We start from the raw sequence: 26522 nt of genomic DNA, 5'->3' as shown, positions 1-26522 counted from the left end.
ACATGCGGCATGGCCAGTAAACACACATACACTCAGGCACACACATACAAACGAATAAATGAATGAATAAATGCAAAGAACTGACAAAAGGAACCCAAAACCTTTAAAAACAAACAAGAAAAAAGGAATTAGAGATTTGGGAGGCAGAGGCAGGTGAATCTCTGAGTTCAAGGCCAGCCTGGTCTGCACAGCAAGTTCCAGGACAGCTAGGGGCACACAAAGAAACCCTGTCTTGAAAAATCTACCCAAAAAGGGGGGGGGTGGAGTTTAGAAAACAGGGGAGGGGCTGGAAAGATGGCTCAGTGGTTAAGGGCACTTCCAGAGGGCCAGGATTTGATTTCCAGCACCCACATGGCAGCTCACAACTATCTCCAACTCCAGTTCCAGGGGACGTGGTACCCTCTTCTGGACTCACAGGCACCAGGCATCCACGAGGTACATAGACATGCACGCAAATAAAGCACCCCACGCATAAACTAAACACATAAACTAGAATATTTTTTTTTTTTATTTTTCAAGATAGGGTTTCTCCGTAGCTTTTGGTTCCTGTCCTGGAACTAGCTCTTCTAGACCAGGCTGGCCTCGAACTCACAGAGATCCGCCTGCCTCTGCCTCCCGAGTGCTGGGATTAAAGGCGTGCGCCACCACCGCCCGGCGTAAACTAGAATATTTTTATAAAAGACAAGGATGTGGGCTGATTTTAAAGAGCTCATCCAACCCTGCATTCACCCTCTTCTATAGGTAAAATCACGCTCTCTGAAGCCATGATGGGGGTACCTGCTGTAATCCTAGCACTCAGGAGGCAGAGCCAAGTGTCTGGAGTTTGAGATTAACCTATACGTAACAAGACTCTTAAAAATCCAAAAGAGGGCTGGAGAGATGGCTCAGAGGTTAAGAGCACTGCCTGCTCTTCCAGGCAATTCCCAGCAACCACATGGTGGCTCACAACCAACTGTAATGGGGTCTGGTGCCCTCTTCTGGTCTTCTATCATACACACAAACAGAATATTGTATTCATAATAAATAAATAAATATTTTTAAAAAATCTAAAAGAAAAGGGCTGAGAACATGGCTCAAACAGTAAAGCACTTGCTGAGTTCAAATCCCCAGGGTCTATGCTTTAAGAAGAAAAGGTTGGGCACAATGTTCACTTGTGAGCTTGTGGAGGGAAAGCAGGAACTCAAGAGTCAGGTGGCTCTCTGGAAGCTAGTCAGCCGCTTGGCAGAGTTTTAGGTCTTATCTACGAAAGCCTGTCTCAAAACAAAAGGAAGAAGGTTCCTAAGGAATGACATCTGAGGTTATCCTCCTACTGCCACACACACACACATGAGCGCATGCAAGCACACGCACATGGAATCTGAGAGCTATTTCTAACTTTATAGAAGCGGCATCAAGCAGGTTTCCATGAACTCTGTAATCTGTCATTTAAGTTAGTGTCACAGTTTATTATCTGTGTAACAATGGGGATAAAGGAGGAAAATCTCTGCCCCTTTCTTTGCTGTCTTCTGGTGTTTGTGTGTACAATTGTGTGTGCATGCACACAAAAAGGACACATTTCCAGGAGCTCTTGTGTTCAGTATTGCTCCTCTGCCTTCACAATACCTGCAAACAGGGTAAAGGAATGCCAGCAGTACCGTGCACAGCTGGCGCCAGATCAGGCTGCAAAGGCTGTCACAGCAGGGATGGCAGGACTATGGAGACAACTGGCGTAGACATGCCTGTCACCAGCAAGACACTGACGACACCTGCTCTGGATTCACAAGGGGATTAATGTGGCCCCAGGAAAACACAACTGCATGCTAAAATGGAACGCTCCAACCAAGAGGAGGAGCCTCCAGGGTCTCTGTTCCTCTGCAGCCCTCAGCCTAGGGGCTCTGGCCTGTGTCTCTGCCTCTAGCCAGATTTGCTTTTATTTATTCCACTTCCTCAGACAGATCTCATTCTGTAGCCTCCACTGGTCACAAACTTGAGATCTTCCTGCCTCCGCTTCCCAAGCCTTGGGTTTACAGGCATAAAACCATGCCCTGCTGTTTGTTTGTATATATTTGTTTATTTTGACTGTTTCTACCTTAGCAAATGGAACCCAAGGCCTGTTCCACTGGTTGCATGCCCAGCTGCAAGTCAGCTTCTAGACCACACGCAAAACTTTCCTTCTCCCAAGCCTGAACCAAGCATAAGAGGAAAAAGGGTTTTACTATAAGCAAATGGTAACAGAACAAAAGATTACCACTCTGCTGCCGCTCCTGGTGCCACTCTTAGGCAAAGGCAACGCACTGCGAAAGAACAGCTTCCCCTTAGTTAAATTCTCCAAATGCACAACGTGATCTTCACGCACACAGGACGGTCTTCTATGCCCTGCACCAGTCACTACTGCCCTAGGACTCTGCTCTGACTTCTGTTCACGGCCTTGTTCTCTAAGGTGTGGCAAGACTGAAAGAAATACTAGGTGGGGGCTGCATGACCGACATTACAGCATCTGGCACATCACTAGCAACACCCAGACACACCAAAGCGTCAGGTAAAGCCTAACAAGAGAATTCCCGGGAGTGAGATGACGCCTGAAGCGAATATACAAGGATTATCCCACTTTCAAAGTTAATAATGTTCTTTTATTTTATTTTTTAAATTTATTTATTTATTACATAAACAGTGTTCTGTCTGCATGTTTGCCTGCATGTCAGAAGAGGGCACCAGTTCTCACTATATGTGAGTCACCATGTGGTTGCTGGGAATTGAACTCAGGACCCCAAGAAGAGCAGCCAGTGCTCTTAACCTCTGAGTCATTTCTCCAGCCCTTTATTTTATTTTATTTTATTTTATATTATATTATTTTATTTTTAGGTAGTTTTGTGACTGGGTACGGTGGCATAAGCCTTTAATTCCATCCTGGTCTAGAGAGGTCCAGGCCAGCCAGAGCTACACAACGAGACTCTCTCTTAAAATAAGCATATGGAGCAGGAGAAGAGGAGGGAGGGGGAACTGGGATCGGCAGGTAATAAACAAATAAATAAAACTAATTATAAAGAACAAATAAACAAAAACAAGGCAGCCCGCGTGACTGCCACTAGGGCCTTGCACATCCTAGGCAGGTGTTCTTTCACACAGCTACATCCCCAGGCCCAGGGCAGACTTAACACCATATACAGTCCGAATCAGCGGCTTTGGGGGTGGCACCTGAGGAATGACACCTCAGACTGACCTTTGGCCTCCACACAAGCGCACAATCAGCAATCACTGGCAGTGGAAGTCTAGCAAATACACACCAGGCCTTAAGAGACTCAAAAGCTGTGTCGTGTAACTCAGTCTTTCTTGTCAAACCCAGACCAAGGCGAAGTCAGAACGGCACAAGCAAAGCGAGGCGCTCCCACACTCTCACACCTAACAAAAGCCAGTAAAAGACTCTCAGAAAACCATGGCCTTGCTGAAAGGCCATGGCAACCTTTCCATGAGGACAGTTGCCTAGCAACTCCCCCAGTCAACCATGGACCAAGGCCTCCCTATTATTGATTCATGTGGCCAATGATAACACAAAACAACTTACATAACCTTCCCCACTTTACCTGTGAAACTGCCTGCCTTCGCCTCCCCACACATGGCCGGGATCCCTAGAGAACACACAGCCCCAAACAACCCTCTGCTCATTTCCAACTAAATTCATCGCTTCCTTAGAGGGCTTTCTTTTCTCACCATCCTTAGGTTCAAAGTGCAGTTCAGTGAAAAACTTAAGAGGCCTCTGGGAATGGTGTACAAGGTCAGATCTTAAGACCCATGGTGGTGGTGGTGGGGAAACACAGGTGGAGTGTTAGGGCCTCCACAGAGGGGTTCACAGGCCCTGGCTATATTTCTATATCCATCTCAAGTATTTTGTCTGGTTTCTTTAATTTTAGAAGGAAATGCATAGTACAGAGAGAAATTCTCTTTAGGAGAAACAGCGAGGCAGACTCACCGGCTAACGCTGCCAACCAAACCATTGTTCTCCCCAGGCCCCCGATGTGACTCACGAGAATGTGCTCGGATGAGGCTTGGGGCAAAACAACATGACCAACAAAGGGCTGGAGGGATGGCTTTTAATCCTAGTACTCAGGAGATGGAGGCAGGAGGGTCTCCGTACATTCAAGGCCAGCCTGGTCTACTCTTCAAGTTCTAGGCTACCCAGGACTACATAGTGAAAAACCCATTCTCAATAAACCAAATCTTAAGTAAATAAATAAGCAGCAGAGAAAAGGAAGAAGCAAGGGCATGAACACTTCTTGTTTACAGCCACAGTGAGCCGGCTAACACTAATGGAGCTTTCTGTGGACACGCTTTGTGTCTGGGCTGCTGGAACGCAGGATCGAGCGCATGCTAGGAAGTGCTCTCTCACAGACCTACAGACTTAGCTGAAGGGGAAAACATTTCTTCATTCTGAAATGCAAATCTCTCCTTCACAGCTATATACCAGAACTCTGGTTCTAGACCAGTTTTCAGGTTGGCAGGGAATACACACAAGCAATCACTTTCACAGGGCAACTTCCCTCTTCTTTCTGAGATAGTCTCAACATACCGTCCAGGGTGGCTGTGAATTCACAATCCTCCTGCCTTAGCCTTTTCCAATTTTTCATTTTCATTCTTAAAATTTTATCTGTTTATTCACCTCTGTGTGTGTAGGGTGTGTGTGTACAAGTATGGGTATATGTGTATAGGGTGAGTGTGTGTGTGTATAGGGTGTGTGTGTGTATAGGGTGTGTATGTATGTATAGGGTGTGTGTGTGTATGTACGTGTGTGTGTGTGTTTAGGGTGTGTGTGTGCAAGCAGGGGTATATGTGTATAGGGTGAGTGTGTGTGTGTGTACAGGGTGTGTTGTGCAAGCAGGGGTATATGTGTATAGGATGAGTGTGTGTGCGAGTGTGGGTATGTATAGGGTGAATGTGTGTGAGTATGGGTGTGTGTGTACAGGGTGATTGTGAGTATGGGTATATGTGTATAGGGTGAGTGTTTGAGTATGGGTATTAAAGGCATGCACCACCACAACCAGTCAGCTTTTCTTTATTTTAAATTTATTTATATTTGAGACAGGGTTTCACTATATGGCCTTGGTTGGCCTGGAACTCATTATGTAGACCAGGCTAGCCATGAATTCTTAGAGATATACCCGCCCCTTTTTCCAAGTGCTGGGTTTAAAGGCATACCATACTTGGCAACTCTTCATTTTTAAAATGACAACTGTCATAATTTCTGGGAATTTCTTTAAGCTACATAAGCCCATGTTGTTTGGTCATTTCCTCTTGGTGATTCATTCACTAATTCACCCCATCTTAAATTCTATGCCAGGCTCTGGTGAAGCACTGGGGATACAAAAGTGAGCAAAAACGAGCACAACTTCCTGACCCAGGGAGTTTCTACCCCATCAGGGGAGGCAGACGAGACAGGGCACACAGCCAGATATGGTCCTGTGAGCATGGAAAGCCAGCACTAAGGAGGTAAAAGCAGGTGGATCTCAAGATTGAAGACAGCCTGTGTTATATGACAATACTACATCTCAAAATCAAAACAAGGAAACTCAAGGTGGACAAGCAGACTGGAGGCCAGAGCCGAGAGGAATAGTGCTACATTAGAATGTGTGCGATTTCAGATAGCGGCCAAAGAGTTTTCCTGAGAAAAGGACACTAAAGACATTTTCTTTGATTGGTTTGGGTTTTATTTCTTCTTTTTAAGAATCACCTTCATTTATTTGCGGAGTGATGGAGGAAGGTCATTGGTTAAATAAAAAGAAACTGCTTGGCTCTCATTGGTTAGAGATAGGTGGGAGGAGTAAACAGAACAGAACGCTGGGAGGAAGAGGAAGTGAGCTCAGACTCCACAGCTCTCCTCTCGGGAGCAGAGGCCTCAGCAGAGACGCCATGCTCCCGGCTCCTGGGCAGACACACGCGATGAAGCTCCGACCCAGGATGGACATAGGCTAGAATCTTCCTGGTAAGACCAGTGCTCACAGATTATTAGAGATGGGTTGATCCGGATATCAGAATTAGCCAGTAAGGGCTAGAGCTAAAGGGCCAAGCAGTGATTAAATGAATACAGTTTGTGTGTTGTTATTTCGGGCATAAGCTAGCCAGGCAGCCGGGGTGCTGGGGACACAGCCCCGCCGCTCTTATTACTACAGCGGAGTGTGGGGGGGGGTGGCTGCTAGTGTGTGTGTGTGTGTGTGTGTGTGTGTGTGGTAGGTCCAGGGGACTGAGTTCAGGCTGTCAGGATTGGCAGCAAGCACCTTTACTTGCCGAGCTGTCTTGCCAGGCCTAATTTTGATTTTCTAGTTTGTAGGTCTGGGGTAAGATATGAGGAAATATCAAAACTTGATTTTATTATGATGGGGGAGGGGACTCATGCACACCACAGTATGTGTAGGGAGGTCAAAGGGTCACCTTGTGGAGCCAGTTCTTTCCTTCCAATTTTCTATGGGTTCTGGAGTTTGATCTCAGGTCATCGAGTCTGCTTAGCAAGCACATTACCTGCTAAGTCATCTCAGCACCCCTAAACTCGACGCTCAAGAGCTGGGAGTGCTTGCCATGCATGCAGGAGAACCTGAGTTCGGATCTCCAGGACCCACATAAAGCAAGGGGTAGCAGTGCCCAGCCGCAATTCCAGAGCGGAGGAGGACCTCGGGGTCTCGCTGGCCAGGCAGTTTAGACAAATTCACAAGCTCTGGTTCAGTAAGTTCTCATAAAATAAGGTGGGACAGCTGACATCCATTTCTGGCCTCCACACACAGGAATAGGCATGTGCACATATACCTGTACATGCACACATGCAAACACACAGAAATCACTTCTAACGTTTGAACGAAGAGATGCCAGTTAGACATGAAAGTGAAGTCAAATGAGTCACTAGCGTCTAAAGTTCAAGACACAGGTCAGAGCTGGAAATGAAAACTAAGAAGTTATCAAATTGGAAGGAATAATTAAAGGCAAGAAACAAGATGAGATCAATTAAATGAATAAGCACAGCTAAAGAGACCAAGAGTTGGGGGCTGGAGAGATGGCTCAGAGGTTAAGAGCACTGATTGCTCTTCCAGAGGTCCTGAGTTCAATTCCCAGCAACCACATGGTGGCTCACAACCATCTATAATGAGATCTGGTGCCCTCTTCTGGCATACAAACATACATGGAAGGAATGTTGTATACATAATAAATAAATAAATCTTTAAAAAAAAAAAAAAGAGACCAAGAGTTTAAACAGTGAACCCTGGCATTCTGCTGGCAGACATCAGGGGAGGGAAAGGAATCCTGCAAGGAACTGAAAAAGAACAGAGAGGATGGGGACCAGGACAAGATCGTCTTCTGAAAGCTAAGGGTGTTTCAAATCAGAGAGGGTGAAGCCACCAAGTGAGGCTGACAGAGATAAACAGACTCAGCAGAGCTCCCGCCACACATTCATTCAGGTCTGCACAGGGTGCAAGAGCAAAAGATGGAGGACCAGGGGACTTGCTCCAGAAGACTGGAGATGTGTAGGAGCTGCAGAGAAATGGGAGAAACGAGCTCCATTTAACCGGTGTCGAAGGGAGAAGCACCGCACTGTGCACATGCTTGCGATGTCTTGGCACAGCTAGCGAACGCTCACCTGGGGTACAAAACCTCCCCAGACTAGAAGGAAAAGGAGCCATGAGAACCGAAGCTTTGTGCGGTGATAGGACATGGTATCACAAGTACAGGCATTGATGAGGCAGCATAGTGTGTCCTACCAAGAATAGGGAGCCAGATGGAAGCCATGATGAAGCTTATACAGGCTCCCTTCTGCATGTGTGTTTCCTCCACACACTGAGAGTGTGCATGGAGAATGAGGTGTTGCACACTCTGTAGCAGAGTGAAAAAGTAAACAGGGAAACATGGCATAGCTGCCTGGACATGTTGGGTCTACTTAAACTTGTGATCATGGATTCTAAATGAGATGGCCAGACCACGTGGCTGTGTGAGCTCTTCTCCAGCCTTGCTCCAGGGCAGGGGCAGACAGTAGGTGGGAAACGGATGTAACCACAACTGTGCTACAACCTAGCAAGAAAAACAAATTCCAGAACTGCAGGGATGGCCCGACACAGCAAGGAGGCAGTACAGTTGTGAGCACATTTCCCAAGGAAAAGACAACTTAGTCCCGGAATCCTGAATGCTTATCTGCAAACTGCCACAGCTATTCAGCCCACGCGCTCACACAGGTGTTCTTCCTGTTATCACTACAAGAATGATGGACAGTTTATCCACACCGAGAAGCCGCCACTGAGGGTTAAGGACCCAAGGCGACAGAAACTGCAAATGCTCTTAGGTTTCAAGAGAAAGGGGGCTGTCTGGATGGCTACGGCAGAGCTCACAGAGCTGGAGATCAGATTATTATAAATGACACACAGAGCTTGCATAGCACCTTTGCGTCTTCTCCGTAACTGATTACCATGATTACCATGTTTATCGAAGCATCATGTGAGAAAATACATTCAGGCACACGTGTGAGTAGATATCTTTTCCTAAGAAGGAAAAGACCCTGAACATTGCCCACCTAGGAGCTCATTTATTTTAAAGAACTTGTACCAGAGTTAAGCAGCTCCCCAGAAGACGGCTACAAATATACAGGTGGAGCTGATTCCTGTAGACTGAACCCTGGGCCTCTCACATGCTGGCAAGTGCTCTGCCATCCACAGCACGTCTGGGCCTCTCACATGCTGACAAGTGCTCTGCCATCCACAGCACGTCTGGGCCTCTCACATGCTGACAAGTGCTCTGCCATCCACAGCACGTCTGGGCCTCACACATGCTGGCAAGTGCTCTGCCATCCACAGCACGTCTGGCACCCGCTGTAATTTAGAGGAAAAGTCTGTGCCAACGCAGCCCAAAGACAAGAGCGTCGCTATTTGACCATTATTTCAATCTTGCATTTGCAAACAATTTTTTTGTTTATTTCTGAGTGCATGCACGTGCCTACGAGCATGAGTCAAAAGTTGGTGGTGGCGCTCACCTTTAATTCCAGCACTTAGGAGGCAGGACACAGGCAGATCTCTGTGAGTTTGAGGCCAGCCTGGTCTACAGAGTGAGTTCCAGGACAGCCAGGGCTACACAGAAAAACCCTGTCTCAAAAAGAACCCAAAGTTGATGATGGCTGTCTTCCTCTTATTTTTTTGAGACAGGGCTTCCCACTGAACCTAGAATTTACCTATTGACTAGACTGTCTGGCCATGAGTCTTAAAAGTCCCTGCCTACTCAGTGTTAGGGTTACAGACATGAATCTCTGAACCAGTTTTTAAAGGGGTCCAGAGAATAAGAATGTGGGTCCTCACACGTATGCAGGAATCACCCACCAAGCTCTCCCCAGCCCCTAGAGTACATTAAGAGATGACAGAGGACTGGGGTAAAGCACATGCTATTAGAGAAGGAATGGGGTGGAGGAGAGACACATCAACCAAATTCACAAAACCAGCAGAGTCAAATTCAGTCTTGGCCAGCTCCAAAGGCCAGACCTGAGCCTGCTGGTAGAGCTGGGAGGGGGTTGGGAGATGAATGAGTTTGCAAATCTTCTCCGGTCACTATCAAAATGAACTGAAACAGTGAAATACGCAGCAGTGACCTTTAGGTCACTGATTGTTTTTTAATTTGTGTGCTAACATTGGGATGATGACATCAGAGGTACAACTGCTTCCAGGTCGGAGGCTGAGGCTCACCTGCTGCACCTATGGGGGAGGTAGCTGGGGTCATGTTGTGGACATTGAGACCAAGACTCTGGGAAGGGCCTGGGGCTGATGCAGGTATTGGAGGTCCTGGAGGGTTCTCCCTCTGGGGAGACGTAAGCGGGGTGCTCGGTTGGGAGGTCTGTCCACCAGCAAGTCGTGCCAGGCGCCTCCGGCGAATCTACAAAAGGGAAAGAGAGAGGACATTCTGTAACTAAAAGCAGAAAACAAACATTGTAAGAACAATGACATCCATGTACTAAAGACATCAACAACCATTCCCAGGCTTAGCAGCCCAACAGTCCTCGAAACCAATATACTGAGAAAAGTCAGGAGGCAAAGCCAGTACTCTAGGTTTTGGTTTGTGTTTGCTGTGCAGGTGAGTCTGAACGTGAAAAGTCCGAGGACAATCCCAAGCCATAGCCCTCACCTTCTCCTAGTATAACCTGGGTCTTGCTGTTCCCCCCTGCACTGGGCATGCTAGCTGCCCTCCCTTCCTCCAGGGAATCTGTGAAGTCTCAGCCACCGCAACCCTTCACCCCCCACTTCGCACCCCTGCATGTCTAGAAATAAACTCAAACTGACCTACAGGATTTCTGGTGGTCAGATAAAAGTCAGCGCTCCTGAGGAACTGATGAGATGGGTTTTCTATCCCCAAAAGGAGTCTCTCCCCTCCAGCTACTCGGCCTCATGTAATCTGTATGATCTGTCTGCCCCACACTCTCTTGCTACTCTGGCTATGCCCGGTCTCTTGCTGTCTCCCACCCCACCCCACTCTCCCACTTTTCTAGCCTGCCCATGTCCAGGCTGCTTTCTTCTCCACTCGGCACTCCTCCAGATGCCCTGGCTATTTTCTCTCTTACGCACAAAAAATCTTCCCCTAATAGAGTGCTCCTCCAGGCAGTTTCTTTACTGCAGCCCTCACAAGCACCGGGAATAAAGCACACACTACTGCGTCTGGCTTCATGTGGGTTCAAGCTTGGGCAGCCAAGACAAGGCTCAGTGAGGAAAGCCCACAGCCTGGTCTACAGGGCGAGTTCCAGGACAGGCTCCAAAGCTACAGAGAAACTCTGCCTCAAAAAACAAAAAACAAACAAACAAAAAGATATAAGACACATACACAAAATAAAAATAAATCTAAAAGAATTAAAATAAAAGTCAACTTCATCCAAAAGGAAAAACAAAAGACATAAATTTTATTATATGCTTCAAGGGCAAAATATTTAGGCTGCTTTTCTTGCTATTTTTCATATGATCAAAAAGAAAATATAGTCTGCCTTTCTTCCCCAAGCACTCCAGCTACCAAGGACTGAAAACACAGAGCGATCACAGCCATGCTTCCCATTCCGGTGACTGACAACTAGGCGAGAGGGTCACAAACCACACCCCCACCCCCACCACCACCCCTCACCCGGGCTATGCACCTGTACGACAACTGCTGGATGTGAGCGGGCATCACAGAAAGAGCCAGACCCTGGTACACTCCTACCAGGAATACGGAAGATAAAAAGCCTCAACTACCGCAAATGGTAACAAGGACAAACTCACTTGAACCTAGGATGTGTGTGTGTCACTCCCACACGGTAGGACTCCTGCTCCTTTTATCACTCTCAGACCAAGGAAATGTCCTGAGTCCTCTGCCGAAAACAAAGCAGCTTCTCCTGCTGCCTGTGCTGCAGACATACCAGCCCCTCCCTTCACCCTGAACCTGAGCGGCTCACATAGTAGCTAGTTTAGGTTTACTTAACTGGATTAAATCATCTGAGAACAAGATTAGGAGAATTTGAACAGTGGTTCCCAGCCTTCCTAATGCTGCAGCCCTTTAAGTCAGTTCCTCATGTTGTGGTGACCCCCAACCATCAAACTATTTTCGTTGCTACTGCATTGCTGTAATTTTGCGCCTGCTATGAATTGTAATGTATATCTCTGATATGCCACCCTGTGGAAGGCTTGACCTACTCTCAAGGAGGTTGCAACCCTGTGAACCACTGAGCTAGAGAGACAGCACAATTGAGAAAGTTCTTGCTTGACCAAGCATGAGGGCCTGCGTTCAAGCATGACTCAGCTTTCTTTCTGATGCTGTGACTCAGGCATCTTTCCGTTCCAAATCTCAGAAGAGGACTCATGAATCCCTGAACAAAATCCCTTGGCTTGTTAAATTCAGGAGGCTGTGCTGTCTTCCCGTGGTCTCCATCCCCCGGAGACGCGTGGCAGTGTGCGGACAGCAGCATCTCGCCTTCTTCACTACTGGGCTCTCTTACACTGAGGACTAATGTCGTATTTAACCCCTCCCAGGGACAACTGTGAAAAACTAGCACATTCAAGAGCCTGAGCTATGCTTACATCTGACTTGGGTATCTTTATCCAAGACCCAGAAAGCAGTCAGGGTGAAGGAGGGAGACGCACTGTCAGAGGCAGATGGGTCTGCAGGAACCCACACTGCTTCCCCAACAAAGGCAAGTGTGTCCAGATGAGCTGAGCCACAGTCAGGGCAGGCAGGCTGAGACAAAATCGCTTACCACCCTGAGGTCTGGACTTGCTCAGGAAGGCAAGGAAAAGACTAATGAAGTGTGCATGCAAGGGAGTAACTGGGACAGACGACCACTCGGCACCACAGCACCAAGGTGGGACAAACACCACCCTGGCAATGAGGACATAGAAGAGAAAGGACAAGTTCAGAGACATTTTTTAATGAGCACAACAACAGAACTTGGTCATTCTTTGGAAGTGAGGTAAGAAGTACCAGAAAGTATAGATTTCAGGCCTGGCTATTTACATGAAGATAAAACTCTGTAAACTGAAAATACAAGAGATTTCTCCAAGCAAGCAAGGCAGCCAGGCAAGAGGCGTGTACCTGCAGTGCCAGGCCGTGGGAACATGGGGGATAACTGTTGGAGCCCAAACGGTCATAGCAGCTTGTATCTCTATCCATCCCAGCAGTGGGAAGCTGGAGAAAGGTAGTTTCCAGAGTTTCTCCGGCCAACCAAAATGGCAAGCTCCAGGTTCAAAGTGAAATTGGCTCAAAATAATAATAATAATAATAATACAGAGCCATAAACAAAAATAACTAAATCGATCTTAACCTTTTGCTTCTACAGGCTTCAACACACACATGCACACACGCACGCATGGACGCACGAGGGAAGGGTACTGGAGGAGTTTGAATTAAACTACGGTATGAAGTATCTGCAAGAAACTCAGGTCAGCCGGAGGCTGAGGAGCATGCCTGCAATCCCATCTCTTGGAGCCTGAGGCAGAGCATTTCTGTGGTCAGCCTGAGACACGTAGGGAGACTATTAAAACTCTAAATGAAGGGAGGACAACTACTTAACATGGTGCAGGGGCTTCCGGGCAGGCCAGCACCCAGGCTGTGACAAGACAATTGCTGGCTGCTTCTCCACAGGTTTAGTGAGAACTGGGGGCTTTAAAAAACGAAGTAGAAAGATCTGAAAATCTTGTATTTTGTCCAGAAGGAAGCATGTTTAAAACTGGGACTAAGGAAAGCGTGATTTCTAAAAAAAGATTAAGGCCATTAAAAAGAAAAAAATCAAGCGAGCTGGAGATGGCTCAGCGGTTAAGAGCATCTGTTGCTCGAGCAGAGGATGCACGCTCGACTGCCAGCATCCACATGACACCTTCACCCACTGAGCCATTGTATGGCCCAAAGGACACAAGCTCAAAACTTGCATATCTCCATAGAGTTACTTTTAATGCTGTTCTTTACAGGGCTTTTGGATTTTGCTTAGGTTTGTTTTGGTTATGGATTTTTCAAGACAGGGATTCTTGCCCTGCCCATCCTGGAACTCACTGTAGATCAGGCTGACCCTATTAGACTCAGATCCGCCTGCCTCTGCCTCCCCAGTGCTGGAATTAAAGGTGTGTATCATCACCATCCACTTCATTACAATTTTTAAATGTGTTATTTGATTTATTTTCTCAAATAAAGGGATATAAAGTCAGCTGAACTAGGACAGACTGCAGAAAACCTGAATGGCTGACAAGAGTTTATAGAGCCTGCAAATCAAGGTCCACAGGAACTGATACCCTCTTCCGGCCTCAGCAGGCTCCAGGCATGCCAAGTGGTACACAGACATACAAGCAAGCAAAATACCCATGTACATGAAACAAAATTTAAGTTAAAAATATCCTTATGCACATAAAACAAAATAAACCTATAAAGGTTGGGCAATGGTGGTGCAGCCTTTGATCCTAGCACTCAGGAGGCAGAGGCAGGTGGATCTCTGTGAGTTCAAAGTCAAAGTCAGCCTGGTCTACAGAGAGAGTACCAGGACAGCCAGGTCTACTCAGAGAAACCAAGTCTCAAAAAAAAAAAAAAATACTCAGTACAGCACAAAGAAATATATAACAATAAAGGCTTTAATACTTAGTACAGTGTTCGTCCTTGGAATCCCAAATCTCGACATCAAGGAGGTGGGAGACTGGTAATTCAAGGTCATCAGTGGCTACACAGGTCATTCAGGAGCAGTCTGGGTTACATGGGACCCTGTCCCCCAAAAGACCCAAAAGGTGGGGGATTTTCCAAGATATTCATCAACATTTGATTTGAGGGAGGGGTTGCACACACACCATGGCACAAGGGTCTCATTTTCCACAATGTGAGGCTCGAGGATCAAACTCCCATCATGAGACCTGATGGGAAGATCCTTCACCCCACTGATCCATCTCACAGGCTCTAGACCAGCAGTCTCAACCTGGGGGTCATGACCTCTTTGGGGGTCAAACCAACCTTTCACAGAGGTCACGTATCAGATATCCTGCATGTCAGATATTTACATTATGAGTCACAACAGAAGCAATGAAAATAATTTGATGACTGGGGGTCACCACAACATGAGGAATTGTATTAAAGGGTCACAGCATTAGGAAGGGTGACAGTCACTGGGCTCTACAAACTTTTCAAAAAGCCCTTGAGCTCGGTGTGGTGACACACTCCTGCAATCAGAGCACTCTGGAGGCTGAGGCAGCAGCATCCTAAGTCCCAGGACAGAGGAGGAAGAAAGGGAAGAGGAGAGAAGAAGTACTTCATCTCTCTCTTTTTTTTTTTTTTTTTTTTTTAGTTTTTCGAGACAGGGTTTCTCTGTAGCTTTGGAGCCTGTCCTGGCACTAGCTCTTGTAGACCAGGCTGGCCTCGAACTCACAGAGATCCGCCTGCCTCTGCCTCCCGAGTGCTGGGATTAAAGGCGTGCGCCACCACCGCCCGGCAGTACTTCATCTCTTGACCTGAAAATAAAGCAGTAACCACAGGCCGTGGCTGAGCAAATACTGCTTCATCTTTAGTCTGCCTCAAAGCCAGTGACCCTCTAGCTGGGTCTAGCCACAACCTCGCTCGGCTGCAGCCACGTCTACCGGGATCGCAGTACAGCTCCATCTCGATTAGCATCTGTTTACTCGGGAAGAGCAGGGTTTGGTTTATTTTGTTCACTTCTTCAGCCTCAGCAGCCCTAACAATGTCTCATCCAGAGAGCGCTTGGCAAATATTTGCTGAACAAATGACCACTGTCCCCTAGAGACCTGTGAAACAGTCTTCTCAGAGACATGCATCACACACTGATACATTTCAGCCCAGAGCCGTCTCCATCTTTCTGCTCTTTAATCTCTTTGAGGCTCAGATACTGTTTTCCTCTGGCTTAGGTTCTGCTCCAGGACCTATGAGTGTGTAACAAAGCTGCCATGGGGTACATCACCTTCGTTAGCTGAGAGCATGCAGGAGAGACCGGGAGCATCCAGAGACCCCTCTTGAAGACATCACATGGCAGGGGACAGCCCCAAAAAGAAACTGCTTAACCACACTGCTCCTGGTTAGTTCATCTGGTTGGTTTGGGTTTTTTGGGTGGTTGGTTTTTATTTTCTAAGACAGACCCTCACTATGTCGTCCTGGCTGGCCTGCACTGATAGTAGCCCAGGCAGCCTATTAATTCAGAGACTGCCCGCCTGCCTCTGCCTCACTAGTGATGGGATTAAGGCTTGGCCACCATCTTTGGCTTCCCTAGGGGGTTTTGTTTGGTGCTGGGGTTAAACCTGGGTAAGAGGTCTCAGTTGTTTTTTTGTTTTGTTTTGTTTTTGTTTTTTGTCTTTTGGTTTTTTGTTTGGTTTGTTTTTTTTAATTATGTTCCTTTTTAAATATTTATTTATTTATTATGTATACAATATTCTGTCTGTGTGTATGCCTGAAGGCCAGAAGAGGGCACCAGACCTCATTACAGATGGTTGTGAGCCACCATGTGGTGGCTGGGAATTGAACTCAGTACCTTTGGAAGAGCAGGCAATGCTCTTAACCACTGAGCCATTTCTCCAGCCCTGATTTGGTTTTTTGAGACAGGGTTTCTCTGTAGCTTTGGAGCCTGTCCTGAAACTAGCTCTTGTAGACCAGGCTGGCCTCAAACTCACAGAGATCCACCTGTCTCTGCCTCCTAAGTGCTGGTATTAAAGGCCCCACCACCACCCAGCTTGTTTTGCTTTTTTGAAACAAGGTATCACTGTGTAGCCCAGGTTGGCCTTGAACTTTCAGTGGTACTCCTGCCTCAGCTTCTCCAAGAGGAATTACAAGAATGTGTCAATAAAGGCCAGGTGTCAAAGGGCACCAAAACCCTTTTTAAGAGTACTGGGGAAAGGATGGTTTCTAAGGACCTGTGCCTGGCTCCCTAGCACCCACATAAAAACTGGGCAGGAGGGGCTGGTGAGATGGCTCAGTGGTTAAGAGCATTGCCTGCTCTTCCGAAGGTCCTGAGTTCAATTCCCAGCAACCACATGGTGGCTCACAACCATCTGTAATGAGATCTGGTGCCCTCTTCTGGCCTGCAGGCTTAATAAATAAATAAATATTTAAAAAAATAAAATAAACACTGTGAAAATACTTGCAGAGTCAAGGCTGGTGAGTTTAATGTATACAAAGTAACCCGCAAGGATTCTTTGTCATTCAGTGTATATTGATTCTGGACTTGTAACACAAAATGACTAATAAAGCTCTTTAAAAAAAAAAAAACTGGGCAGGAGCTTGCATCTGTAATGGGGTGGGGGTTGTCAACAGGATCTGTAATGGGGTGGGGGTTGTCAACAGGCAGATTCCTAGAGCTCACCGATCAGTATATGAAGCCAAGTATTGGACCACAGATCCAGTGAGCTCTTGTTCATGAAAATAATGGGAAGAGCAATCGGGGAAAACACTAACACTGACCTCTGGACTCCAGGAACACAAGTTTACACACGCGCGCGCTCTCTCTCTCTCTCTCTCTCTCTCTCTCTCACACACACACACACACACACACACACACACCAACCATACACATACACAAAAATAATTATTTAACTGGACATGGTGTCAAAGAAAAAAGAAAAAAAGTTAAAATATTTTAGCTGGGAGGGGGAGCACACACCTGTAGCTGCAGGTGTATCTCTTGACTCCCAAAGCCTGCACCACACAGCAAGACCTTGCCTTGAAAAATTAAGTAAAAACAAATTTTTGAAAACCCTGCTACAGGCTGGCAAGACTGCTCAGTGTGTAAAGATGCCTGCTACATGAGACTGATGAGCTGGGTTCAACCCATGAGACTCATACAGAGGAAGGAGAGAACTGATTCCAGGGAGTGGTCCCCTGTACCCCGACTCTACCAACCCCACATACACACTGTTGCCCATGTGCACCAACACATAAACAAACACACAAATAATAAATGTAAAATTAAAATCAAACCAGTTAATTAAAAATAGTTATGTCTTTTAATTGATTATCAAAATTATAATCAATCAAGAGGCTGAGGAAGGAGAATGAAGAACTCTAGGCATCTAGGACAGTCTGGGCTACATAGTAAAAGCATGCCTCAGACAAACAAAAGGTGGCTCTTTTCAGCAAGGACGGCTAGTCTGCATCACAAGGTCAAAATTAATACAGAGTAATAAGGCTAATTAAGGCTAGACAAACATTAGCACACAACGTTACTATCCTAGCCCAGAAATGCCAAGATGCTATTTCCATCACAAATGAGATCAAACAGGCTATACCTTCTTACTCAGGGCAGGTTTAGCGTTAACATGTTCCTGGAAGGAGGGTCTGAGGCAGGTGGGAAATTACCATACCAACGATGGAGTCAATGCCCTACAGCTTATCACCAGGCAGGGCAGGGGGAGCACAGGTACAAACAGAATGCTTTAGTTAGCTGACCAGAAACTGTCCTCAAGATGAACCCCAGGAACAAGGGTAGACCCGGGCCCTATACCCAATATTATAAACATGGGAATTTTATTGTTAAATTGCACAAAAAGAATTCTAGAGAATGGCTGATGTGGTGGTTCAGGGCAGCAATTCTGCTACTTGAGAGACAGGCCAAACTGCTGTGACTTCCAGGCCAGCCTTAGCTACAGAGTGAGATAATGTCTAAAAAATGGGATGGGACCAAGTGACTATAAATAATAAAGGCTACTAATTTTTTTTCACTTTCTAGTAATTTTTATTTCCTTCCCAAAATTAATTTTCCACATTAGGACATCCATATATTAAATTTTTCTCTGTAAATATATTTTATTATCTCTGAAAATTTGTAGTCTGAGCTAGGCAGTGGTAGCACACACCTTTAATACAAGCACTAGGCAGGCAGAGAAAGCCAGGAGGATCTCTAAATTCGAGGCCAGCCTGGTCTACAGAGTGATTTACAAGATAGCCAGGGCTACATGGAGAAACCCTGTCTCAGGGAGAAGAAAAACTGCAATCTGTACACTATTTGTGATTGACCTACACTGTGGGACATTGGTCTATATCCTGTCAATTATATCTTAAATAAACACTGATTGGCCAATAGCCAGGCAGGAAGTATAGGAGGGACAACCAGACAGGAAATAGAAGTCAAATAGGGGTCAATAAGAACAGGAGAATTCAAGCCGGGCGGTGGTGGTGCACGCCTTTAATTCCAGCACTTGGGAGGCAGGGGCAGACGGATCTCTGTGAGTTCAAGGCCAGCCTGTTCTACAAGAGCTAGTTTCAGGACAGGCTCCAAAACCACAGAGAAACCCTGTCCCGAAAAACCAAAAAAAAAAAAAAAAAGAACAGGAGAATTCTGGGAAGAAGGAAGCCTATTCCTCCGCAGTACTGACCTACTGACCCGATCAGAGAAGAAGCAAGATGTGACTCCCCCACCGAATAAGGTACAGAGCCATGTGGCTAACATATACTAAAATAATAGGATAATATAAATTATAAAGAGTTAATAAGAAGCCTGAGCTAATGGGCCAATCAGTTTCTAACTAATATAGACCTCTATGTGCTTTCTTTGGGACTTAACGATTGGGGGAACTGGACAAAACAGGAACCCCAGACAAGAGACCTAAATAGCTGATGTGCCAGTCTAATATGTATTTACAGATAAAAATTATACTATAATACTGGGGATGGAGGATCCCAAAGTCAAGGATAGCCTAAGCTTTATAGTAAGTTCCTATCTTAAAAACAAAAAAAAAAAACAAAAAACCCACTAATACTATAAGACAAATGTGTGTGTGTGTGTGTGTGTGTGTGTGTGTGTGTGTATGGGTATTTTGCCTGCCTGTATGTCTGTGCACCACATGTGTGCCTGTTTCCATCAGAGGCCAGAAGAGGGGGTCAGATTCCTTGGTACTGGAGTTGCAGAGAGTTGTGAGCACCATCATGTGGGTTCTAGGAATCAAATCTGAGTATTCTGAAAGAGCAATCAGTGCTCTTTATTGCAAAGCTATCTGGCCCAAGATTTTACACACACACACACACACACACACGTACAAACACACCTCTTTTTTTTCTTGTTTGGTTTTGGGTTTTGAGACAATGTATCTCAGTGTAGCTCTGGTTCTCCTGGAACTTGCTCTGTAGACCAGGCTGGCCTCAAACTCACAAGAGATCCGCCTGCCTCTGCCTCCCAAGTGCTTGGATTAAAGGTGTGTACCATCACCGCCCAGCAGGATTATAGTTTTAAAAGACATTTTATGTAAGTTATGGCCTCATGTATAATTTATATTTCATGAAAACAAGATAGAGAGACAGTTGAGCAGTTAAGATCACTTGCTGCTCTTTCAAAAGACCAGGATTCAAGAACCCACATGGCAGCTCACAAGTGTCTCTAACTCCAGTTCCAGGGGAGCTGACGCTCTCCTCTGGTCTCCATGGGCACCAGGTACGCAAGCAGTGTGCATACATACATGAAGGCAATACATCCATATAAAAAACATCTTGTTGGGCAGTGGTTGACACACGCTTGTAATTCTAGCACTTACAAGGCAGAGGCAGGTGGATCTCTCTGAGTTACAGAACAGCCAGGGTAGTTACACAGAGAAACCCTGTCTCAAAAAAAGAAAAAAAAAATTTAAAGACAGGATCAAAATAGTATTGTACATGATAAAATGCAAAAGTTTTACTAAGATTGGAGAAATAGGGGCTGAAGAGATAACTCAACAGTTAAGAGCACTGAGTATTCTTCCGGGACCCGGGTTCAGTTCCCAGCACCCACATGGCAGCTCACAACTGTCTGTAACTACAGTTCCCAGGGACCCGACATTCTTACACAAGCAAAACACCAGTGCACCTTAAATAAGAAACAAACAAACAGGAGAAATGAGGTGTACAACACTGGGCCTTTCGCGGCACATACTTCTGTAATCTTAGACAGCGGGCTAAGGCAGGAGACAGAGGCTAGCCTAGCTACATCGTGACACTTTTTAAACTGTAAAAGTGGGGAGGCTGGAGATGTAGCGCAGTAATAAAGAATTTACCCGATACGAGCAAAGCTGTGGCTTTAATCCTCAGCCGTAACAACCAACCTCACATAAACAGGATCAGTTTGCTAAAAACCTACTACATCATGGCCAGTATTGCCGATGGCTTTACTTCAGACCCAAGGTTTGTTAGAAGTTGGGTGAGCACCAACATTATTAAATGTTTACAAGTCAACCTTCAGGAAAGACAGTGCCACACTGCACAGACCCCAGAGAACGGAAGAACACCACCAGGAGCCAACGCCCCAGTCACCCACACACGGGGAGAGGCTCACCCAAACAGCCAGTCCTAAGGAAACACAGGTGTATCTGATCAAAATCACAACTCTGATGAAAGGGTTTCTTCTAAGCATCCCCTCAACATACCCATAGCACCTTAATGTAGCAATAAACCCAAAACAAAAGGCACTAACACAAGGCAAGACCTGGGGTCACAAAGAGACACACTGTCTTGTTCTGTCCACCATGCACTCAAACAAACATTTGTCCTGGACCACTCTGTGCCCAGCCCTGTGCTAAAAACTAGACAAAGGGGCTAAAAATGAGCATGAGCTGGGAGTCTATGTTCTGGTGGGAGCCACATCAGTGAATAGGCCATTCAAGGCGGAGTGATCAGTATTGGGATAGGAAACTAAACGTGAATGAGATGCCTTTTCCTTTTCGTCCCAAGCCCTCCCCGCAGCTGAGGCTGCCCTTGCTGATTGGCAGTATGGGACAGTGAGTTGAGGTTAAACGTTCGCCTGTGCCACTGTAAAACCTTTCCGAGTCGAGCACGATGGTACACGCATGCGATCAACACTTGAAGACCAAGGAACCCACCTGAGGGCAGCCTGGGCAACGAGTGAGAACAGATGTATACATAAGTTACATAAACACCACCCTGCCTCAGAAACAAAAACAGCGTCCCAGATCTACTCCTAGAAACAATTCCAGAACAATGAACAGTTTGCCCAGAGGACATAGTGAAGTCTCTATCCTCCTTGGCCTAATCTTGGCCTAATCAGACCTCCCATTGGAATAAACTGCTCCCTCCACACACCCACAGCACGCTCTTCCCATCTACTTAGCACAGCAACTCCAGCTGTTTGCTTCTGTGCCCGGAGAGGAGTGCTGACTCACTGGAAGATCAGGCCTCTCTCATCCTCGACCTCAGCAAGCCCCTGAGAAGGCACCCGACATGTATTTGTTAACGTTAAACTGGATAATAATAAGCAGATCTTTCATCATTTGCACGTTTGTCAGCCGTTTCTTTTTCAATCTGTTGTCCTTTTGAGACAAGGACACAGGTAGCCCAGGTCTGGCGGCAACTCACTACGCGGCCCAGGATGGAGGGGCAGGAACTCACTAGACGGGGTGGAACTCACTATACAACCCAGGATGGACAGGAACTCACTATACAGCCCAGGATGGGGAGGAACTCACTATACAGCCCAGAATGGAGGGGCTGGAAGTCGCGATGTGACCCATGAGGAGCTGGAATTACAAGTATGAACCACCAGAGCTGACTTTTCTAAGCTCATACATATACTTGCAATAAGAGCCACAAGTTCAAAGCCAGGCTGGTCTACATAGAGAGTTCTGGACAAACCAAGGCTACAGAGTAAAGAAAGCACTGCCTCTAAAAGCCAAAAGAAAAAATACAGTATGATCCAGTGTTCTCTAGACTGATTCACAATTTACATACGGGACTCAGGCCCAGAGCATCAGACTAGACAAACATACAGATGTATACAAATAACTACTGAATAAATAAAGTAACCCAAGCTTAATTTTCTTTCTGATTTATGTGTATAAGTGTTTTTACCTGCATGTATGCATGTATGTTTGTGCACCATATGTTTGCAGTGCCTGCAGAGGCCAAAAGGGGGTGTCAGATCCCCTGGAACTGAAATTACAGATGGTTGTGAGCTGCTATGTGGGTGCTGGGGATTAAATTCCTGCCCTCTAGAGGCAGTGCTCTTAACCAATGAGCCATCTCTCCAGCCTCCAGCATCCTATCCCCATTTTAGCTTTCTAATAAAAATAGTGATTAGAATAGGGAAAAATAAAATTTAAAAGAACCTGCTCTCTTGGGCTGGAGAGATGGCTCAGAGGTTAAGAGCACTGGCTGCTCTTCCAGAGGTCCTGAGTTCAATTCCCAGCAACCACATGGTGGCTCACAACCATCTGTAATGAGATCTGGTGCCCTCTTCTGGTGTGTGGGCATACATCAAGGCAGAATGTTGTATACATAATAAATAAATAAATCTTTAAAAAAAAAAAAAAAACCTGCTCTCCAAACTTTTCTTCTCATTTAAACTTATGGCTTCTACCACTACGTACAGGGTGCTTCCCAGGGCCTACACCTCACTTCCAAGCTCACTCTCCCCATTCTCTTCTAACTTAGGCAGCAGGACAACTGGTCCTACCAAGGTCTCATGACAACCACACTGCCAAGTCCACTCTACATCTTTCCCTAAGCAACTGCCATGTAGGTCTGACAACCCGAGTTCATGGCCCGGAATCACATAAAGGTAAAAAAAGGAACCACTCCCCAGAAGCTGTCCTCTGACTTCCATACTAGTGCTGCAGAATACACAGACAGAAACACGCACACACCCCAAGCTAGCGGTGGTCATGTGGGCATCCTCGGGAGATCCTAAACTTTGCCTGAACGAAGAGTCAACCTTTTCGGAACTCTGCCCAGAAAGGCCAATTCCTTCCTGCTGGCCCTGGGTTTGGAAGTAGGGGAACAGTGTGGGGGGCGGACAGATGGTAAATACTACCTGTGCCTCTCAAAGACCAGCTGCCACTTCCAGATCTGCCCACCACGATGGCTTGGCATTGCTTCCTGGCCTCAGAGAAAGCTTTGGAAGTAGCCGTTCTGCCTGCTGGGGCAGGACTTTCAGGCACCAAGGGGCTCTTGGGACTCTGGAAGGGTAAGTGGGAAGCAGGCTACTGAAGACTCATCTGAACGGCTTGTATTCTATAAGCTGCTGCTGGGTTACGTGCTGCGCGAGTTGTTTTTTTTTTTTTTTTTAATACTGTATTTTTGTATGCTTTTTGCAAAGTGGTGTTAACCGTTTTTGTACAAGAAAAAAAAACACAAAAACCAAAAAAAAAAGAAAGAAAGAAAAGAAACACACACACACACACGTTCAATTTGTAAAAACAAGCTGGGAAAATGGCTCAGTTGGTAAAGTACCTGCCAAGTTCAGGACCCCAGCACTGGGCTTTCAAGGAGTGCATTTTGGGGCCATTGTGTAGGGTGGGAGCAGAGATAGGCAGCCTAGTCAATCAGTGAACTCCAGGTTCAGAGAGACCATCTCAAAAAAATATGGTGAAAAGTGATAAAGATATCTGATTTTTGACCTCTCCTGAGGCATTTACACATGTGTATGCACACCTGGACACACCTACAAGCACACAGACAGCACACACACACACACACACACACACACACGTATCAACAGCTAAAACAGCTAAGCTTCTGTCTTGCTTAGGCCATTATTATCCTGCTGTATCTGCTAAATCTCCATCCTAACTACCTTCCGGATTTTGGAATGTGAAGTCACTGACCTTACTGATAGATATTAATGACCCTGACTCGGGTCAGCATGGGCATGGATGCGGCAGAATGGAGAGCACGTGACCCTCCTTAGGCTTCAGTAAGTCATCTGGGAAAACTTAGGACATCTGGGTAACTGAGGCTGCTCCACAAGCAGAGCACTTGCTTGCAAGCCTATTGACCTGAGTTTGATCCCTGGGTCCCAGAAGGTGGCAGGAGAGAGCCAGCTCTAGAAAGGGGTCTCTGACCTCCACACATTCGCCAAGCCCCTATGCTCTGCCCCTCCCCAACACATAAAATAAGTAAAGCTAAATGTTTAAATCTATGACATCTTAGCAAACAGCTCAAACGCCAACACAGCCTACAGCTGTAGGGCAGCCACTGAACAATTCAGATCTGATTATTTCCTGGCCTCAGGCCACCGCAGGGAATGTGGCACCAGCATCCAGGGATAAAAGGAAGTAAGCAGGGATCTGATGGAACTGCTAAGGAGTGCCCAGGCCTACGGTTTAGGTTTCCTCAGGAGAAAGCCAACTTTGTCAGCATTCAGGGGGCGGAAGCTGGAGAAACTGTCCTATTTCAGGAAGAGTGTCCAGGCCAGCAAAACAGTAAGAAGTATACTAGCTAATGTTACGTCAACTTGACACAGGCCAGAGGCATCAGAAAGGAGGGAACCCCAATTGAGAAAATGCCTCCATAAGATCAGGGTGTAGGCAGATCTGCAGAGAATTTTCTTAATCAGTGATTGATGAGGAAAGGCCCAGCCCTTTGAGAGTGGGGTCGACCCTGAGCTGGTGGTCCTGGGTCCTGTAAGGCTGAAGACAAGTGCTGGTGGCGCACGCCTTTAACCCGAGCACTTGGGAGACAGAGACAGGAGATCTCTGTGAGTTAAAGGCCAGCCTGCTCTACAGAATGAGTTCCAGGACAGCTAGGGCTGTTACACAGAGAAACCCCAAAAGGGCTGCTGGTTGGGAGGTCAGAAACCCACACCTATACAAAAGTAAGCCCTCACACAAGGCCCTAGGAGGAGGTGACAAAGGTCAAAGGCCAGGAAGGGGTATGCCCACAAGCTACATTCTTTCCTCTCCCAGCAAGGCACTCCCAACACCCTAGCCCTACTCCAGCACACGTGAGTAGTGGCAGGAGAGAACTTGTGTTTTCATTTAAGGTTCCTGGACTTAAAAGTTAATGTGGGGCTGTCTCCCTCGGAAGGGTGCAGTTTTATATCTGGGAAGGTCTAGATGGAAGTCCCTAACATGAAAACTTTCGGCTGAACATGTGGCTGTCCAGTGAAAACTATTTCTCAGCCTTCCCAACAAGTAACCGTGCCGGTGGCTCAGGCTCTGCGATGTGTGCCTCTTCCAAGCTGTGCCTGCCCTTCTCCTCTCCTCTCTCTGACAAAATGCAGGTGGACACACACGGCCATGAGACGAAGCCTTAGTCAGGGAAACAAACCCAAGACAGTGGCTGGGCCCTGATGAGCAGAGTGGCCACACCAGTCCTCGCCTCCTGGCAGACTTCTGTCAGAGAGAAATCAACGGCCACCTGGCTTCAGTATCTTTCATCACCATCGACGGAGTAACGCGCTGACTCCTCCAGCATCCTCAGCATCCTCCAGCATCCTCCAGCATCTCTCTGAACCCCACAGCCAGCCAGCCAGCCCATCACCCAAGTCTGCCTGTTCTCCAAACCACTGATGGTCTGACTCACTCAAGTTCTCCACCACCACCACCGGCTTCCCCCCACCCCACGCACACACAGCCTCTCCCTGGGACTTCTGCAACAGCCTCCTAACCTCCCTGAATTCACCATTTCCCTATTGATCTATCCTCTTCACAGAAAACAAAAAGGATTCTTTGATAACATAATACCAAATGTGTGCTAGCTAGTTTTTATTGTCAACTTAACACAGTTTATCATTTGGAAAGTCTCAATTGAGGGGTTACCCAGACCAGATGGGCCTGTGCTGGTTTCTGTAAAACTGTGTCTTGACTGACAATTGATGTGGGAGGGGCTCAGCCCAGTGAGCAGCACCATCCCCTAGGCAGGTGGGCTATAGAAGACGACTAGTGAGCAAGCCAGTAACTGCTGTTCCTCCATGGCTTCTGCTTCAGCTCCTGCCTCCAGGTTCCTGCCTTCAGTTCCTGCCCCGGCTTCTCTCGGTGACAGTGTGACCTGAGAGCTGTAACACGAAATAAGCCCTTCCTTCCCCTCCTCAAGCTGCTTTGCTCGGCTTGCCTTCCTGCCGGTCGCCTGCCTGCATCACAACAGAAACGCTAAGACGCAGTGCAAGCCTTCCGTGGGCAGAAGGTTCCTATTTGTTCACTGCAATAGCCCCATCGTCTAAAACCACGTACAGAATTAATTTCATAAACTACGAGCTGTTAGCTGGACATGCTGGTGCCCACCATTAGTCCAGCACCGGGGAGGCTGAGACAAGTGCATTCCTGAAGCAGGGCCAGCAGCCTGGTCTACACATCAAATTCCAGGAAAACCAGGGCTACATGGTGAGACCCTGTCTCAAGAAAGAAAAGGACAAG

At 46.7% G+C, this 26522-nt stretch overlaps 1 protein-coding gene across 2 annotated transcripts in view; it reads right to left on the bottom strand.

The window, feature by feature from the left end:
* LOC121441790 (ubiquitin conjugation factor E4 B) overlaps positions 1-26522 on the bottom strand; it is a 111516-nt gene that overhangs the window by 74400 nt on the left and 10594 nt on the right. For both annotated transcript variants that reach the window (XM_041643091.1, XM_041643092.1), the window contains exon 2: positions 9675-9861. In XM_041643091.1, the coding sequence (XP_041499025.1) occupies positions 9675-9861 (187 nt within the window). The remainder of the gene's footprint in view (positions 1-9674; positions 9862-26522) is intronic.

This window comes from Microtus oregoni, unplaced genomic scaffold, assembly GCF_018167655.1.
Source record: "Microtus oregoni isolate MIOR12 unplaced genomic scaffold, Mior012 000081F_ref0000091, whole genome shotgun sequence".
NCBI lineage: Eukaryota > Metazoa > Chordata > Mammalia > Rodentia > Cricetidae > Microtus > Microtus oregoni.
Note: the sequence above shows the minus strand (reverse complement) of the source record. Positions and strands in the feature narration are given on the sequence as shown.